This window comes from Platichthys flesus, chromosome 5 (assembly GCF_949316205.1).
Source record: "Platichthys flesus chromosome 5, fPlaFle2.1, whole genome shotgun sequence".
Lineage (NCBI taxonomy): Eukaryota > Metazoa > Chordata > Actinopteri > Pleuronectiformes > Pleuronectidae > Platichthys > Platichthys flesus.
In genome coordinates, this window is record NC_084949.1 from 19,628,541 (window position 1) to 19,646,738 (window position 18,198).

Here is an 18,198-nt window from a genome sequence, read left to right on the forward strand (position 1 = left end):
AGCTTCTGGGAATGTCCTCACCAGGAACACAAAGGCCAGTATGTGTGCTGCGTTTCCAAAAAGAGCTCAGTGTCCCCAACCGCATGAAGCGTCATCCACATCAGGCTCCTAATCAGCCTAAGAATTTCATCTCCCATGGTCAGTTTTTAGTATTTCCCCCCAGCTCCATATTAGTCATCCGCCACAGACCACATTGGTACAATTCCAGGTTGAGAGACAAACCCTGCCTGAAAACTAATTAAGCCATGATGCAGGATCTTTTTTCACACCAGTCCAGGTGGGTCGGGCTTTCTGACCCCAGCTAACAAGAGTCAAAGGTGATGGGATAATCTGTGGGTGTGGGGGGAAGTCAGACCTCATCCTACAGAGGGGAGGGCTTATTAGTAGGGCCGCTAACCCTGAAGGAGGGCTAACTAGGACCGGGGCGGCTGGGACATGCCTACACCAGGGGCTAAATGATAGCATTCTCATCCATATTATTTTACGCCTCTCTTTAGAAAGAGATAAGAACCTGGGGATTATCATTTTAGCTGGAAGTCTTCTCCGACTTGTGGGCGAAGGGGGCAGGGGGAAAAAAAGCAAGAGGAGACAAAAGTTAGTCCCTCACACTTGTTCCTGTACAAACTATAATACTGCAGGAGAATAGGAAGGTGCAGAAAGCTTGGTGCTCGTCCCAGTTACAGCTGTCAAATCTATTTTTGTCAACTTCTTAATAAACTGCCTCCCTTGTGGCCAAATCCACCAGGGAGAAATTGCAGTCCTCTGTGACCAATAGAGAATTTATGGCTATTTGGTCGCACTTACACAAACTGCATGCCAGGCTAAAACCTGAGGAAGAGAAGAAGAGCAATGAATTGTAATTTAGGCCTCATATATCTTCATCTCTCTGTAATATCGCTGTATTAGGGTTAAACACTATGTTTTTGCTGTCTCTTTAACGTTACAGTGTGTATGGGCCAACTGATGTTATGGAGACTCTGTGTTAATACTTCCAGGTGGAGACTTGTTTGCTTGCTGTGCCCATGACACCCTTCTGCCAATTTCCTGAGGTGCGTAGACACTCAACTGACCACCACACTGAAGGCCGCGTCACATCGATTTGATCCCCTCTCAGCCCCCTGTGCTGAATCGGGAAAAAAACAACAGCCATTGTGGCAGCAGCCGTGTTGCAAATGGAGGGCGGCCATATTGGAGGTCCCTTTTATTATACAGGAGAAATAATAGGCTTAGAATCTCTCTATTCATATTTTTCAGGGAGAGCGAAAGAGGAGAGGCTGCAAGGACTGAAAAGAAAACGTTCCATTTGGAATTCCATATGCAGGCTTGGCCGGCCCTTTTAAAGAGCCCCTCAGATGTGGTTTTAAGAGAAATTCATTGTGTGGAACTGGAGCTGGCAGCGAGCCCTCCGTGGAGGAGACACTCCAGTGTGTTTCAGCGCGGGGAGCCAGTGACTTGGCGTGCCATCTGAAATTGGGGGTGGGGAAGGCAAATGGGACGTTGCGTTGTTTCGTTTTTGTTTTTTTCCGGGGGAGGATTTTTCTGACAGCACGCCGGTGTCTCGGAGCTTGTGTTCTGTCAAATTCCACCACCATGCTGCCATGGTTGTTGAGCAAGGGTGTGTGCAATATTGCCTTTTTAGCATCTCTCTCCCTCTCTCCCCTCACAGCACGGCTTTTGTGCTCCACTCAATTATACCACTTCTGCAGAGTGGAGTGGAAAAAAGGGAAAGCAGGAATTTTATAATAATCACTTCCCACTTCTGTAATTTATATGCAATGAGGACTCTTTCCGCCTGCAGCTACAATCAAGCGTGCAGAAACCATGTGAGGTGTTTCACAAACAGCTGGGGAGACGGCAGCTCAAGTGGTGGTGGCTGTGGATTCCCATGCTGCTAAATCTTTTTACCAAGATGCCCTTCTCACCTCAAAACCCAACCTCACATACTCAGGGGATTTCCTGCACTCCAGAGGAAGAGGATACATGAAAAATATATAAGAGAAAAAAAGATGAGGCAAGAAAGGGAGCAAGTAGCATCATCAAGTGTCAGAACATGTTTTAAAGTATCAGTGAATCACTGGTCGAGAGCACACACCCTTTTGAGATTGTTTAAATAGTCCTTAGCTGCTGTCTCCACTGACAATGTGGCTCACAAAGATGAATGGTTTACAGACAGAACGCTGAAAGTTTGAGTATGAAGCGAGGGCGTGCCCATTGCTGAGATCCTAGTCACCCTCAGACCAGGTGTTCACTCTCAGGTGTGTTTGTGTGCACGATGTCCAACCTTCTCCCAACAACGGTGAGCAAACATTCTTGGCCACAGTCTCTGAACACAGGAAAGAAAAGGGAACAGCATCTCACTCCACCCCTCCCTCTTTTTCACCAAAACCAGTAGAGACCAACCTGAGGAAGCTTAAATAAATAACCAATTACCATTCGTAGAGCGGGTTGAACCCCAACAGCTTTGAGCATAGTGCTAAAAATGGAATGTTTTATTGGCAGGATGGCCCCTTGGCCAGGGGGCTTAATGTAACGAAACCCAATTAATGGAGAAGAAAGCCAGGCCGGCAGCAAGCGGAGGAGCGCCACGCGCCCCGGGTAATGAGACGAACAAGTGAAGCCAACCACAGGGACAGGCGTGGAGGAGGCTACGGATAACAGGAAAAGCCTGCCCTGGAGAGAAATTTACATCTGTGACCCCCTCCCCAACCCAAAAAGAACCTCTTCTTCTCCCCCTTCTTTAAAATGGAGTTATGAACCCTGGTGCGCTACACGGAGTCCAAAGGGTGAAGAAGAAGCAATGATACTGAGGGCTGAGGCCGGCTGGTTAAATGGAAGAAAAAATATATGAACGATAACACAAACTTAAAGCAGAGGGGTGCTTAGTGAATTATACACATAGCTAGATAAAGTATGTGTTAAAGTGCTGTGGCTTTAGGGGCAGTACAAATCTGATGTGTCCGAAAACTTGTGACAAATACCACCATGACCCACAAGCCAAAAGTCAAACACTTGACATAACACACACATGACAGACGCGTGCCACTGAATAAACATAGAATCCACATCCCCCCCCCCCCAAAAAAAAACACCAACTCAATAGACAGGCTATAAAATGCAGGCGTGATGCACAGGATCAGAGCCTGCAATAACCACGAGATAAATGCATTTAACACGTACATGCTACACATGAACACAAAAGAGCTATTATCAGCCAAGTTTTTCCACCGCAAACAAGCACAAGTGAATAGAACGAGGTGGATTACCCATCATCCTTCAGCTGGCATGGAGCGCGTGTGCTCCGAGCGAACCGAGCGCGCGAGCTCTCACACTGTCTTTCAGAACGTGCAAAGACTTTAATTTGTGTGAAATATGCCTCCCCAGATGAAAAGACTCGATCCGCTGTTCAACTCTTAATTTTTCTATATGTCGCGATGCTATTAAAAACCTGTGGCAGAGCGAGAGAATGTCAGGAAATGATCCAGCTGCTGTTTTTCTTCCCTGTTAAGCCACAGAGTTTAGAAGTGTGACTACAGAGCCACAGTTTGTTTTTGAAGAGCTGGTGCTTTGTAAGGTCAATCAAGAGGTCATGACTGTTTGAAGTAGAGGACTAGGAATAGGACTGAGGGAGAGTTCAATATCGTTGTGCAGTATCTTTTACTATGTATATTGTGTAATAATTTATAGTTTTCTTATCCAATTGCAACCTAAATAGAAAAGAACAGGTTTTTGTTTTTCCAAGTAAATTGTCTGATGTTATATCATAAAAACTGTAAAACACAGTTCAAGGACGATGTGATGAGGTATTCTACTTTTTCATTGCTGTCAACCAAAGCAAGCAATATATTAATTTTAAAATAAAAGTGATTTAAACATGCAAGTTTCATTCGACTTTCAATGGAGAAATCTCATCCTACTTGAAAACCGCTCATCCGATCAACTTCAAACTTGTTAGGTGTGTTGCTGAGGACCGAAACATCCACAGGTATTAAACCATTTTTTTGAAATGATAAACACAGATTACTGTCTTTTCTTAGGAATTGACAACATTTTGGCAAATTTCTCTGTTGATGTTAAGCAAGATGCCATTCAGTGCAACACTGTGTTTTGGACAACATTGGCATTATTCTTCTGCAGTAAAGCTGCAAACAGGAGGTTATGTTTTCACCTGTGTCTGATGGTTGCTTGTTCAATAAGAAGAAGGAATAATAGTAAATTACTGAAGAGATGAACACATTTTATTTTGGTGCAGATCATTTCCATCCGTTTCTCAATATGGATCTTTGTGTAAAAAATCAAATATTAAAGCGTTAAGATATAACAGTTCCTACGTTCTGATTATTAGATGATTTTCATCCTTTTTATTTTTCTATTTTAGAGTTAGACAGGCATGTATGATGAGGTATGTATCCTAGTAGTTAGTGTAGTCTTTATATTTAAATGGGATTTACTTACTTGACTTAAAATAAAAAATATAGCGTTTCACCACAGGTTTCCTTTAAATGTATATACAATTTTCAAATATTTGGTGTTCAAGTTTTCATATAGCATCCATAATATCAATTTGAGAAACATTGATATTAATCACCATATTTACTCATATATTCATGTTTTGTAAACTGTATATATTGTTAGGTGCTCTGAGGTACATTTTGGGAGTGAAACCTTTCCGTGCCACACAAACTATTGTCATAGCGATCGCACTATCCAAGCACTGAGTGGGAGTTTATCAGCTGAGTGGAGGTCGCCTGCTCCACTGTTGTGTTTGCAGAGAGTGTGTGTGCGGTGGAGGTGTGGTGGGGGCTGGGCCTCAGCTCTGGCAGCGCCCTGGGCGAGCTGCAGGATGTTCACCTTGCGGCGGGGCACGGGGCTCATTATCACAGCAGGACCTGGTCACATCAAAGAACTGAGGAAAGGGCAAACATTCTGCTGAAGTGCCACTGTCAGCAGGCCTGCGAGCGCACACGCAGACACATGCACAAAAGGCAGACCGCACACACAAGCCCCCACTAGGCATCTACACCCCCACAAAGAACATGGCTGCTCTCTGAAACGCCACGGATCTATGGAGACGGGTTCGCTGAAAATGCTAGAGACACCTTAAATGACAAGTCTCACAGAATTCATTTATCAGCACTGAGGAGTTAAGACAGATCTAGATGGCACGTCTGGACAACGAGAGCGTGTCTCGAAATGGTTGAATCGTTGCCTCATCTACCTAATCAGCTGTGCTTTTAAAATCAAAGGGCTGTTTGAACTCAGCCACTAAACTGACCACAAGCAGAAAATGTTTACGGCACACTTATTTACTCATACTGAATCAATCTGCATCCCTCTAAAGCAGCTATTTATAGCAGCTGTGCTGCTGCATTAACACACTGCATGATTTATCATTAGAAGCCAGCGCTGGTCTGCTGAGTAGCTACATTCATGCCAGGCGGCGCCGCGGTGCCAACATCCACATTCAACAACAACACACCAAGGCCCTGAGAGATGTACACAAATAAAACTGCAGCACAAGCTAACTTTGTGTGGCTAGTGCGCTAAAACCTTCGCCCCCATACAGCACCAGAGACAGAGAGAAAGAGGGTGAGGAAACGCACTGCAGAATGGAGGGAAAAGTGCTGATGAGTTGCCTCATGCTGGAGCTGCATAGATCCGTCGAACAAGAGGGGATTTGCCTGCTACACCTAGATAGTGTTTCCCCCCCTCAGCTTTCGCCCAGGTATTCTGGGTATGAATGGCTGTCAGTTTGGATTTGGGAGCTGAGCGTTGAGGGGGGAAAATGGAGTCTGGTGGGGGTCTTTGTGTGTCTCTACCTGTGGAGACGAGAGCTGGAGACAGAACTCTTCTCACTAAGCCACAGCTAGCTCCAATGCTACACAGTACGTCGACAGAAAGGAAGGGGGTTAAATATTAGCATTGCAGGCTAGCCATGGTAGATCTGGACAGAGAGAGCAGGCGGCTGCGGAGGCGCTGCTGTGTTTGCAGGGAAGGTTTTCAACAGCACACACAGGGAAGATGTGGATGGGGAGGTGATTTGAATGAGAGCTGCGTGTGCCTGAGCTGCAGACGGTATTGACCTAGTTTTCCATCTCAGACAGATGTGCACCCACCTACATAGCATGTGAGGAAAGACAGAATGAAACTATTCGTAGCCCGAGCCTGTACCGTTGGTGAGTATAAAAAATGTACCTTGAAGAAATACATCTGAATGAGATGAAATTTTGTGTCTTAGTGTCAAGTATGTAGGTTATGCAACATTTTATATAGTTCAGGTCAACAGGAGCCTCAGGTCGTATGACACCTGTGTCCTGGCCTGCATCTGAACTTTTGACCCCATCGTCATATGATCAGTGCACCTTTCCTTTTGAAGACACATTCTTTCTTCTTTTACTTTCAAAACAATGTTTTTACATGATTAGACAAGAGCTCAGATAAAGCTGTGTTTGTCCTTCTGTTTCAAATTATATCACTATTTTGAGTCTAGTTTTAATCAGGCAAGGTTCCCGTCACAGTGCTAAGTATTCATGGTAGCGGAACACACAGCAAACCTTTCGGCTCCCTCGCTCTATTGACCGTTCAACAATACCAGCAGCCCACTGTTTGGGTGTGAATCCACGTTTTAAAGGATTAACTGGTAAAGACTACCAACAACTGCCTTTCAGCCTGGAATTAGTCATTAATCAAACCACACATTTTAGGGGTTCTTTCGAGCCAGACGCACACGCCCCTGCTAAGATCTGAATGAAAAGCACAAAGCTATTCAAATCTGATCCCCTCTGAACAAATGGCTTTTCTCCATCTCCACAGAAAAAGGGAGCACTTCAAGAACCTCTCCAAGGGACCTGAACGGTCACATGGAAACTCCTCCCCATCAATTAGCATTGTGACAGGGTTTTACGGGCTTTAATACAAACAAAACAATGACCATGTACAACATGGCAGCGGACGTCTGCTTATCCCTTGATACCTCCAAAGAAATGGTAATAGTGAGCACAAAGAAAACTCCTTAGGTCCAGGGCACATGGTTACAGAAACATTATAGGGCACATTCATGCACCTGAGGCAAAGAATCTGAATGATAAGCCTAATGAGCATGCAGTGCTTGTAATTCAACTTTCAGCTATATTAATTCATGATGGACTCACACGTGTTTGACCTTAATCTCATCTGTCTATTACAAAAAGCAATGTTAGATTGAATGACCCTTTGATTTATTGAAATTGAGTCCACAAGCTCAAACAATCAGTTGATCAACTGAAAAAAAGAATTAACTGAGAGCTACGTTAATATTCAATTAAAAAAATGTCATCCAAAACTATTTTTTATAATAACAATAGTAAACTGAATATCATTGGACTCTGGACTGTTGACAATGCGAATGTGATCTTTTTTGCTCTGGTAAATTACCATGTCCAAATCAACTGGATTTGAACAATGTACAAAATAGTATTTAATAGGCTACAGTAAATAGTGACCACATGTGTGAGCCCAGGTCAGGTGACAATCAAGTAAAGGGAAAAACGTAAAAGTCAAACATAATTTTTCCTTTTATCTTCGGTGTGGACGAACTATCAGTGTTTGCAATGACGCAGTAAAGGGAAAATGTAGATTTGAGGGTGAGGGGCTATGGCCGGCTCTTACATTTCCTCATCTTTCATATCAATAGATAGGGGTACAGTGGGGGTGGACTGATTTGATGTTTTGATGCATTGTTTGATGACGGGGAGCTCAAAGTCGAGGACGCCTCTGTGATGTCTCTCCATTGGAGGACATGAAAAGCGTCACCTGGCCCCTGAGCTGAGGGCTATGGCTGCTAGTGGATTTAAAGGCTCCTGCCGAGCCGGACGGTGGCTCCATTGATGCCACATAATCCATTCAGCATGACCTTTATATTTTTAGAGTCAGCTCCACTTCCCTGCTTGCCTTGTCAAAACTATAGCAGACATCAGGGTGCTGATGAACTACCTCCCATTATAAAACAGGATGGTATATCGGATTTATTTTAATGTGTAGCTAGGAAAATAACTGTCTCCGATCACCGACCGAGCCGCCAGATGATCAAAAGCAACATGGAGCACAAGGCGAGCTCATCAGATGAACAAACACATTCTTGCTAGATATCTTTGTGGGTTTCATCATCCCGCATCAAGTGACTGCTGAGGAAAAAAAACAAAGCCTTGTTCCCATCCCTGTGACATCAGAGCTCACCGACCGAGCACATGGAAACAACCAGAGCCCAGACGATCATATATTTCCAATTAACTGGCACAATAATGTGAATCTGCACTCCACCCAACATCAAATTAATTGTTTTTAATTCTTAAATCCCCCCCGAAAATATCACCAGTTAAATAAATGGGCATACAAATTACAAATATATAATCTCATAACGTACACAAGGCAGTGTTGGTCATGAGCGTCAAACTCCTACCACGTTCTGGATTTGTCTTAACTAGTAGCAAACATAAGTGGGATAAATCTCAGTAAGCCACATAAAAAAAACACAAGGGTGTAAATTGTGACACTGCTGTGTGTTAAGACCCTAAAACAGTTGCACAGATCAGACGAGCTGCAGCAGCAGGGAGAGAGCAGCATTCAGCGCTGCTGTTTTCCTCTGTGACTTGGGGCCACTGAGTTTTTTCTCCAGCCATAGTAAATTGGGCGCCTGGGGCCGGAGCCTTGGCCAAGCCTGCATTTCGGAGCCGACTGTGGAGGGCATGAGGGATAGAGATATGGCACTGGAGGGAGGACAAGGCAGGGGATGGTGGGGGGGTGGGGAGGACTCGAAACGCAGTTGAGGTGACATCACGCATATGTTTTAACACAAAAGAGACCAGGCTCGTTAGCACACTAACTAGCAAGCTCCATGGCAATCTGCACTCTCTGTTCTCTCCATCCACTACGTTATAAATATGGCTACATCTGCAAGTGTAATCACTCCATTGTACTCAGATTTGTTGCTCGTCTGGGCAGCAGCATGGCAGCCTGTTTTTCAGCACCTCTCCCCCTCTATCCCCTCCTTTCCCTCAAGTGCCCTCGCCTGTTCCTGGCTACTCTTTTGCTGTTGAGGCCGGTGTGTCTCACAGATTACAGAGCTCCGGTCGCTCAGGTAACAAGAGTCACTAATCTGGCTGGGGTTGAATTACGCATAATTGCCCCGGCACCGTGATTGATTTCAGCCCTGGAAAGGAAAAGACGACGGCTACCCACCACCACCACCACCTCCCCCCCACCGCTCCCTCCCTGCCTCTCTCCAGTGCTCACGAGCGGCAGCCAAGACTCTCCATCTAGTAGGAGGCAGGAGGCTTTGAAGAGATCAAAGCCAAGGCCGGGAGCAGTTGCGCGCCCTGGGAATACGGGAGAGAGGCTTTCTGCTCCTCAGCCCTATTTTCTAGCGTCATGTCGGATTGCAGCTGTATTGCATTTCGCCAGTTTTCTTAATGCTCTTGGTTTTGACTTTGACATCAGTGATCCCCCTCGGTTTCTTCAAAAACAAGGGGGGAGGAGAAAAAAGAAAGTGAACGAGGAAGAGAGGGAGAGAGAGGGAGAAGGGGGAAAAAGAGAAAGAGGGAAGGAAAGGAGAGAGGGGGGGTAAAGAGATCTACAGACTGATTTTTATTTTCACAACTCCATAATTGGCCAGTTCAAAGGAGGGGAGGGGAGAATGTAGCATTTGTTTTCAATTCTGCAGCCGATATGAAAGGAGTGACAAACTTTTATGGGTTGCCCAAAAATTAAAGAAAGGCAGCTTTTTTCACAGTCAAAGAACATGGTGTTTTTTATGACCCAGACCACACAAAATGAACTGATAGCAAAGCCCTCCTCTTTGTCCTCCCACAGAAAATTCAACAGTGTAGCGCAGCTCTTACGTACACCCCTGTATGTGTGTGTGTGTGTGTGTGTGTGTGTATGTGTGTGCATGTGCGGGTCTGCATCCAATATCCGTTTGGTGTATGTGTTAGAAATGGTGAGACCGAGAGAAAGTGGTTTGATGTGTGCAGCGAAAAACACAAAAGGAGGCATGAAGAAAGAGTGCAAGCTATATCCATCTATTCATTTAACAGCTTGGCTAATAAAGCCTGGTGGCGAGAAGGCACCCTTTGTACTGTAACTATGCAGGCCTTATACCAACCTCCTACACTGGGGACCATTAATATTTCAGCGCTGTCAGATCCACATTGCATGTGAGCCTCTTTAGCACTCGCACCCAGAGCAGAAAGAAATAATGAGCTTCTGAAAAATATGAAACAGCAACGAGAAGGAGGGAGGGCAAGAGCGCACCAGAGACTGACCAGCTTCATACAACAGAGCAGCTATTGATCATAGCTCTATTTCTTAGCCGGACAAAGTGAGGGCTGTTTGAGCTTCTCTGAAGTCTGGATACAGCCGGCAGGATTTGCACCCATGTTTCACTCCTGTGGTCCTATTGTTCCTGTTGCTGCAGTTTACTAACTGGAACACTGCTCGCCTCTATATAGACCTACAAGCTGTCAGGAGGAAGTCAATAAAGCTATTCATGTTTTTACTCATTTTACAGCTGTATCAGGGAACAGTGAGGTACTGTGATCGAGCTTTAGGGACTACTGTCAAGCTTCAATCAGAGCTTAACAACTCAACTAGGTCAATTAAGTGAAACATGTGCTGCAGGAGCATATTAAAACACATCTCAGATTACAAACAATGTCTATAAAACTGGATTTGAAGTTTCATTTTGAAAACGTATCAATTTTGCATCCGGACGCTGTTCCTCTACACCAACTCATCATCTTTGCCAAGAGACAACCGCTTCATCCACAGTGCTTTCTAATTACGCACAGTCATAACAACGGCAAGTGGGACGACAGTTAAACAACAAATTGACAAAACCACTCCACTCCTCCACACACCGCCCCCTTCCAGTCTCCATTTCTGATCCGCCCTTACAGGAAGTCCACACCCTGGCCAGTCAAACTGATTTGGGCATAGGGAACAGCCTTGGCGAGGCTTTCCGTTGACCCCAGGAGATCAGTTGCAGGCTGCTGGTGAAGAGTGACGCCCTTCGAGCAGGTGTTGTGGGCCCGAGCGGCGCTCTGTCTGCGGAAGCCTGACTGGCTGGCTCCAGGCTGTGCTGCTTGATTGGTTAAGCTTCCTCCATTTCAGCGGGAGGATGGGGAGCAAAGGAAGTGTCATCATCTATGAGCGCTGCGCTTTGAGCAGTAACATGCCCAAAATAAACATCAACAGGGGTTAAGTGTGTGCCTGCATGTCATGCGTGCAGCCGTGACATTCCAAATTGCTTCCCTCAGAAACTTATAGAAAACACATTTTTCAGCACAGTGAACACATGGTGTTTTCAACTCTGTCCATAGTTGCCCTTTTGATCTGCGTAACTCATTTCTGATGACATTAATAACAAAGAAATCTGAGGTTTCTGATTATATCGACTCGTTGCTTCATTTCCATAGTTTTGATATAATGACACAACCTTAAAATTAGGCGAGTTGCTTTTGGATGTGTTAGAATAAGTTACACAATGTAAATGTTAATCAACGAACAAAATAATATACGAATGCAGGTCAATCCAACAAGAAGCACTATCTTTTCCTACTGAAATCAAATCCCAATCAATCGGCATGAACTTCTACCAGGAAAACTAAATAATCCTTGACCTTTACTGTGATCTCAGTATTCTTATCTTTCTTTAACAACGCATATCTCTTGGTCCTGGGAGAGAATCACTGTGCTTGGCTCCACTGAAAAAGATAAAATGCATCGATAGAGTGATTGCAACCACATGTCGTCATTAGCACTGTGCATGTGGAGTAAATGTGTCAACCAGCATCACCAGACAGTGGAGGACACGAAGGAAACCTTGGTGTTAATGGTGCTGTTTATAAAAACAACGAGACCCAGCGGCACTACAAAGAGCCAGAGAAGGCAAGTGTTTCTTCTGTGTGAGGTCTCTGGTGGTGTCCTTCATGTGTACACACATATTTCACTGTGTGATAGAGCTGCACAGCAGATGACATCAATGTCAGTAGGGCTCTTTGATTCATATGGCGCTAGATAAAGAAAGCTTTAGAAAGGGGCAATTATACTTCTAGCTTTTTGACGACTACTATATAAGATATAAATACATTTTTAGACTTCAATATGCACAGCGTACTGTTTTAGAGTATACATATAGAAAATAAATGAGCTGACAGTGTGATGATGATATGGAGTCCAGCCGCTTAAAGGCAAAATACTAAAATCGACTCCAGCAAACTTCCTGCGGCATATTCAAACTGTAGTAAGACTTTAAAAAAATGACAAATTGCACAAGCTGCCATCTAGAACATTATGTGTGTACATGGCAGTCTGCTGGTAAATGTAGTGTTCTCTTTAACAGGGATCTTCCACGGTAGCGCTGGGGGCATGAGCTCAGGACACACATGGCACTGAGGGACACCAGAGCGGTCCTACCAAATCCCGTTAGGTAAGCCTGGGTTAGTGATTCCACGCTGCGAGACACTGGCTAGCAGATCCGTCACGTTCCCACTACATCAAAGAAAACTGCAGCACTACGCCCCCCCCAACACACACACAAACCCTCTTCCCCGCCATGAGGATCTGCAACTGAGGGTCCAAAGGGGAAAAAAAGAGAGAGTGCTGCATAAGAGAGGGAGCTCTCTAGCCCCCCCGCTGCCACAGCACCGAAACTCTGCTTTAAGAAAAAAGGAAAAATAAGTGATGCTTTCCATCTCTGTTCAAGAGGTTGCCTGTGAACATACGACTGCTCGTACCCAGCCGAAGATCACCATCACATCTTCACAGTTAGGGGAAAAACCTTCCACAACATCTCTGCACTATCATTATTTCGGAACTAGGAAGATGCAGTTGAGTCTTTATCTCGTCACCGATGCAATTATGAGTTTATGCAAATGGAAGTTGATAGGCATGTGCGAAACCAAAGGGTGTGAAAACAGTGGGGTGCTCTGAGAATGATTTTTAGGTCATTTAAAAATACGTTCCACCTATCTAATGCATGTTGATCTTTATTTAGAAACTGTCACTTCCAAACCCTGACTTGAGTTCAGGAAGCTGGATGAGATAAAGCCGATGAAAGCAGTGAACTTTTATTCTTCTACACATCAAACCTGGAGTGATGACAACAGCCTAAACGCTTTGAAGATCCGACTTCATACACAGTATGGGATGTATTAGGATAATTCTAACCATAAATGTAAAACAAATTTTTGAACACTTACTGTATATGCTTAGCCTGGGCTTCTACTTGGCTTTAAACACGTGCACATATGGTGGAATGACAAGAGAGATCACTTCACAAGAAGAAAAAAAAATTGAATTATACATCAGACTAAAAGTGAAATAACGAAGTTCAGTTGGTTACATTTTACAAAATTTAATTTGTAAAATGTACACAGTAAGAAACATCTGTTCTCTCTCAGCAACCCTTGTGTCCTTTTACTCTCACCAAACCAAATGCCATGATTGAAAACAATGACTGAAAATGATGATGTATTTGTTTCCAATACACTTAAAACACGCAAGTTAATTCCCAATAACTTATTTTTTGTGTCTAATGTTTAGCTGGAAACCAGACTCCTCATCTTTATTACCTCACAGATCGCACTGTGCCCGCTCCCACACATTTATATCCGTCCTGTGGCCGATTTGGCCAATCACAAACCTTCATATAAACTGAGGCGATGCCTGACGAAAGATGGCTGACGTATAAGGGAAGGTGGGGCGTCTATTGATTTGCTATTGGGACAGTTTGAAAAGAAGAGCAAATAACTGCACTTAAGGCATTAGATGATACCTATGTCCCATAGCATTGATCTGATTGGTTGTAAGTCAATCCATTTGTCTCCAAAGGTATTTTGGAGACTCAGTAATGTTAGTCTAAGATAGGCCAACATAAATGACTATTAATTAGACAGCAGTTCAAACAAGCGCAATAGCCAAAGAGAGAAAATCATAAAATAATGAAACGGTCTTTGCCCTCACAGAAGAATCAGACTCTTCATCCTCAAACAGCTACAGGTTTGAGTAGAAGTCAGCATATTTATAATCCACCAGTGACTCTTTGAAGTGGTCAACTTTGTCTTAAATCCACATTAACCACACAGTAAATGAAACTGAACACCGTTGGGCATCTTGACACCAACATTTCAGCTCCCGGGGCGGAGGTGACCTATCAGGCGAGAAGCACTAAAATCTGCTGACAATCAGCAACTCCCAAAAGCTCCATCATGACTGGACGGCATGTGCGGGAATGTCATGGTCAATGGAAATCAATCTAAACTACTGGGATTGGGGGGGTGGCAGTGGCGGTGGTGGGGGCTCGGGATGGAAGAGAATGAAAGAGAGAATGTGCCTTTGATCTCAGTGAAAACTGATCCCAGGCCTGCAGATACTGTGGCTGCGATGGCCAGCAGCAGAGGCAGCGATCTGACATCAGTGAGAAAGCCAGAGGACTCATGTTCCATGATCCCTCCACCGAGCCTGGGCTCTCTTTATTGGATAAGTGAGAGAAACGTATATAAAATGACTACCGTTTTATTGAAGACAGGATGATGGGGAAAATTGGGTGAAGAAAAAAAAAAAAAGAGCAGCCGTGGTAGATGAAATGAAAGCAGGGCTTTAAAAGTTTTGGCAGCGAGAACGCCGCCTAACTGCCTGGCCTCATTCATCTGCAGTGAAGGGTAATTTCCTCTCATACAGTCAGCTGGTCTCCATACACACGTCTATGAATCTCTCAGTGCGTATGATGGAATAATTGATAAAATTGACCAGAAAACAAGCAATAAAAAGAGAATTGAGAAAGCGTCATACGCCCGCATTTCACAAGCTATTTGTTCACTGCAGAGAGAGAGAGAATCGTGAGGTAATCAGGATCATGTTTTCTCCATAATGTCACATGCTTTCACCCTCTGCTACTTGGTGAAGGGGAAGCACTGCAATTTTAACATCATTCCACGATAGCGGTTGCGTATGAATGAAGATCCTTTACACTCAGCATGTGGCTTCTGCCCCCGACAATCACATCTGCCTCCAAAGACGATTCTTCCGCAGAACTCGCATTTTGAATAAAACTTTACACTGATGAAACTAATTCATATGCATGGCAAAAGCGCAAACAACCCTGGGATCTTGCTTTTCCTGCACTGTGCAAGTGTTTACTCTGTGGCGGCACCAAATCATAGCCAGACCGAGGCAGGGTTGTCTGAGTGCGATACCAGAAACATGGACAAAACAGGATTAGAATGGACAGCTGCTGGTGTGCGCTGCGTTTTATGTCTGTCTTGAGAGGAGAAATTTGCAAACGGGACAGACACAGGAAGCCGCCAGTGAGAGACCTGCAGCTGGCCTGAAATTAATACCGTTAGAGGGACGATTTCTGTGACAACACACTCCATCCCTGGACGGTAACACAAGCTCCACCACAAGGCAGCCTCAGAGACGTGATGTTGCCTGTGGAGCTCCTCGGTCATGGCGGGCTTAGCAGAGGGCTTACTTGGGTCATTAAGACATGCATCATCTAAGATTTGAACAAGATGGGAAATACTTTACATCTCATGCTAATCTGCTGGAAAATTAGGCGTTTTGTTCACATATGGTTTTAAAGGGGTAAGGTGTCAAGAATGCTGGTGTAAATATTTAATTATATCCTTAAGTTTGAGTTTGTGACAAGAAACTTAATTTTAAATGAAAAACTGTCTTTTTATACATCTTTTTTTTTATAAATTTGTAGATCGTTATGATTTATGATTTCTATCATTGAATTTCAACTTCAAAAACTATATTTGTCAGTATGGTTGTGGAATCAAAGCAAATTATTTGTCAATTATTTGTCTGGTAATTTACATCTTAAACTATCAATAGTATATCACAGCATTCCACAGGCCGGAGCGACATTGCAGATTGTTTTTTTTTTTGGTCCCTCTAACAATCCATACCACAAAGTATTCGATTTACAATGATGAATCAAGCAAATGTCACATATGAGAAGCTCAAAATAGCCATGTTTGATATTATTACCACTACTGAGCTGTGTAATGAAAATGAAACTAATCTGTTCTGATTTCTGCATGAACTATGAAAAACACTAATTCCATCAATGACCTCTGATATCATAGGTAATGATTTTAATGTGAGATGGTGTAAGTCATGGTGAGAGGTCCAACTCCAGGTGTGGGGAGGTAAATCAACAGGTTTCTTCCTCACTCTTCAGGCTCTACTGATTGTACCAATACCAGATTAAGTGGCATTACTATGAGAGGGTTTACAAACACATCTTGATAGCCAACTTCAGTTGTCTTGGAAACTTTAATCGTGCTACGATTTAATCTGATCAACCTGAAGTCAAATGTCCGCTGTGTATCGTTATATTCCGTGTTTGATTTTGCTTTCCATTCCACATGTTAACCATCACTTTTACCAACTTGAGTAAACCAACTTTTACAACTTTTAAGTTATTAAAAAAACTTAAACCCTCATTAAAAAAATAAATTTCATGCCTCAAATAAACTGACTAATTAACATTAATTCCAGCGTACTTTTCCCACTCCTAAATTCCTCAGCGATTTGTTTTCTCAAATTAGCGATTACATAGACACATGTGTATCCTTGCCACACATCGCTTTCACATTATAAAAGGATTTATACATTGAACTAAATGCGATGCAAAGTGACAGGTGAGAAGAAGAGCTGGGACTCACCGTTCTGGCCATGGGTGGTGAGAGGGAGCCATTGTTCATGTAGGAGTCGTTCATGTTACTCATCATGATGTAGCCTGGGTAGCCCGAGTACGGATGGCTTTTGCCGTACATGTCATGATGTTTCCCTGGTAAAACAAATTTGGGGGGGGACATTGTCCGTTTGGTTTGAAAAGGGCAGAGACATGAAAACATTTCAGTGACAAGGAGGAACTCAGAATACTCTTGATTTTAAAAAGCCAGTATCGAAACTTTAAAAGAGTTAAGACTTTAAACACAATCAAATCTGAAAATTCTAAATCCAGCCGGCAGTAATGACAAAGCTGAACACAAAGTTGTGCCGCGGCCTATTTTGCTGCGGTAATGGTATCGCTTTCTATTGCTTTAACCCGTGCCCCATTTTGCCTCAGCCTTTTGTTTGTGCCCTTTCTTCCCGTCTAGGAGAGGAGGGTCGCATTATGCAGAGGAACAATGGAGCCCCTCTGTGCCAATTAGCACCAATTAGAAGAACATACAGACTGTGTCAAAACAGGAGACGCCCCAACTGTTCCTCTATGCCTCTGACCTGAGAGGGGGAGCTTTATGTAAGAGGCCTCAATACAGCGCCACTCGCCACTCCAACTGCGAGCGGCGTAATAAGGCCGGAGGGGGGCTGGGGGTGTTTGGGGATACACGGCCTGATGGAAACATGGATCTTGTTGTGAAGAAAGCCAGTGTTTGGTTTGAGCGGATCACTATTCAGGATGTGAAAGGCCAACAAAGAGGAGACACACTCCCAACACTCCATAATGATGACCTGCAGCTGCGGGGTCAGACTACAATAGCCAAGAGAGCAATGAGTCCTGAGTGGCAGCAACATGTTGCATGTGCTGCCAATCGGGGTGGGAGGGGGGATTGCATAATAAAAAATAAAAAAAAGGTGTATTATCATCCTCTTTTCACATCTCTGCAGGCACCCTCATCTGTGAGGGAGGTAACAGGTAGCTTTGAGCATGGGGGTAGAGCATGTCCTGACTGGACCAGAGATAATCTGACTGAGAGCAGTGGAAATGGGGTCTCTGATAAGCACAGTGCAATAGTGTGACTGATCACTGGAAGAAAGAAAGAAAAAGAAGATCTTGTGCTTTCTCACACTCGCCTCAGCGTATTATTCTGGAAGTCAGGTTGTTTTTTTTCAACGGCAGCTAAATGGCGACACTAACCGTCCTATAAGGCATGCACAGTTAAAGAGCTGTGTCACTTACCATCTTCCAGATGGTCTCTGTGTTTTTCGTGATATGAATCTTGGGACTGTCTGATTGCCTGTCAAAGATAAACAAAAAGAAGAGAGAAATGAAAGTGATGATGAATTAATTACAGTAGGAGGGCCTTCAGAGGCCGTAACACAGAGAGAGACATGGTGATCCGGTCAGACACCCGCAAACACTGCAGGGACAAATGCCATCCTTTTGCATGTCGCCAAAGCAGAACAAGCTCGCACACACACACACAC

At 44.0% G+C, this 18,198-nt stretch overlaps 1 protein-coding gene across 1 annotated transcript in view; it reads right to left on the reverse strand.

Annotated features, from left to right (window-relative positions):
• lef1 (lymphoid enhancer-binding factor 1) overlaps positions 1 to 18,198 on the reverse strand; it is a gene marked incomplete in the record, with an annotated part of 39,032 nt that overhangs the window by 17,819 nt on the left and 3,015 nt on the right. The window contains 2 exon segments of the mRNA XM_062386979.1: positions 16,710 to 16,834; positions 17,951 to 18,008. Coding sequence (XP_062242963.1) covers positions 16,710 to 16,834; positions 17,951 to 18,008 — 183 coding nt within the window.